The sequence below is a fragment of the Penaeus monodon genome, chromosome 32 (genome assembly GCF_015228065.2).
Source record: "Penaeus monodon isolate SGIC_2016 chromosome 32, NSTDA_Pmon_1, whole genome shotgun sequence".
NCBI classification, from domain to species: domain Eukaryota; kingdom Metazoa; phylum Arthropoda; class Malacostraca; order Decapoda; family Penaeidae; genus Penaeus; species Penaeus monodon.
Genome location: NC_051417.1, coordinates 26,391,950 through 26,393,225, shown reverse-complemented (window position 1 = coordinate 26,393,225; position 1,276 = coordinate 26,391,950). Strand labels below are relative to the sequence as shown.

Genomic DNA, 1,276 nt, shown 5'->3' with positions numbered 1-1,276 from the left:
AAGACAAAGTAAGGCATAGAAGATTTTTAGTTGGCCTAACGCAAAGTTTCCTTGCAGATCAACACCACTTTGACAATCCAGTATATGCATACCAGACTGTAAGCAAGTCGCAGCCGAACCTCTTAGAGAATGGAAACCTAAACAACGGTGTCACCATTAAGAATAACCTCTCAATAAAAGATGATAAGAATAGAGAGTGGGAAAAACTAGGCACTTTCACCTTTGACGATGACATTAGTAGTTTAGGTAAGTTGCTTGTTCATACTAAAGAATGTCTTTTTTTCTCCCTTTTAAGTCTAGCATTAGTTTGATAGAACTTTTTTTACTAATTCACCATTCTATATTTTTTTAAGGTAGTTTTTCTGACTTTTTACTTTTAGTTTGATGTAGATATGTGGAGATTGTCCTAAAAGTCATGTGGGAAGGATATGTGAATTCTGTTTACTAGGACTTTTCATTATTTACAAACAGCAAATATGATAATTTTAAGTAATTTATATAAACTAATGCACTAATAAAACTCTTGACCTTTCCTTGTGAATCATTGCTTTTGCTTTTATGTTTAGTCCCTTTGTTATTTATTTCTGCATAATAAAAATTGCATAATTAACTAGTGTTTCAAGTTTAAATAAGGTTACTGTAGATTGGAAATCTTTCTATAATAATCTGATGTTCTAGTCAAATTATCCAGTAGTTAAAGTGCGCGTGTATTAATGCAACTAAAACTAGTAGGAATATATGCATTAATACATTGGTCATCAATTTAATTGAATTGGCTCTTAGTTGTGACAATCAAGTATCTTCAGATGAGTCACAAAGCTATTGGGTTTGAAAATATTTTAACAATCTTTGAAATAGGGATTTTTGAGCTTTTCTTTATCCCTATTTGATTTGGGACCCCCAAATTAATTTTTAAGTTGTTTCACCCCCTGAAATTGGCACAAAGCCTAAGATTTTAAGATGGAAAATATCATCATTTTTTTAGGTGCTGTAGGGGGTCATTATGATGTGCCATCGACCCTTCAGAGGCAAGCAGCGCGAGTGAAAGCATTAGAAGCCGATGCCACTAACCCAAACCTTAATATTTATCATTCTATTGAAAGTTTAAAGGATAACCGCCTTGTAGAACATGTGTATGATGAAATAAAACAGCGACCTCCTCCTCCGAAAGATCCAGGTTCGTGTGTTCCGTATTTTGATATTATTTTAGGGGGTTATTGACATTCAGTTAGGAAGGCTTCAACACCATTTTGGGGGTATTTCCCCTCAGTATTGA

At 33.8% G+C, this 1,276-nt stretch overlaps 1 protein-coding gene across 2 annotated transcripts in view; it reads left to right on the top strand.

Moving 5' to 3' along the window:
- Nucleotides 1-1,177, top strand: part of LOC119593775 (protein draper-like) — a gene marked incomplete at its 3' end in the record, with an annotated part of 60,455 nt that extends 59,278 nt beyond the window's left edge. For both annotated transcript variants that reach the window (XM_037942796.1, XM_037942797.1), the window contains 2 exon segments: nt 58-246; nt 986-1,177. In XM_037942796.1, the coding sequence (XP_037798724.1) occupies nt 58-246; nt 986-1,177 (381 nt within the window).
- Nucleotides 1,178-1,276: the final 99 nt, after the last annotated feature.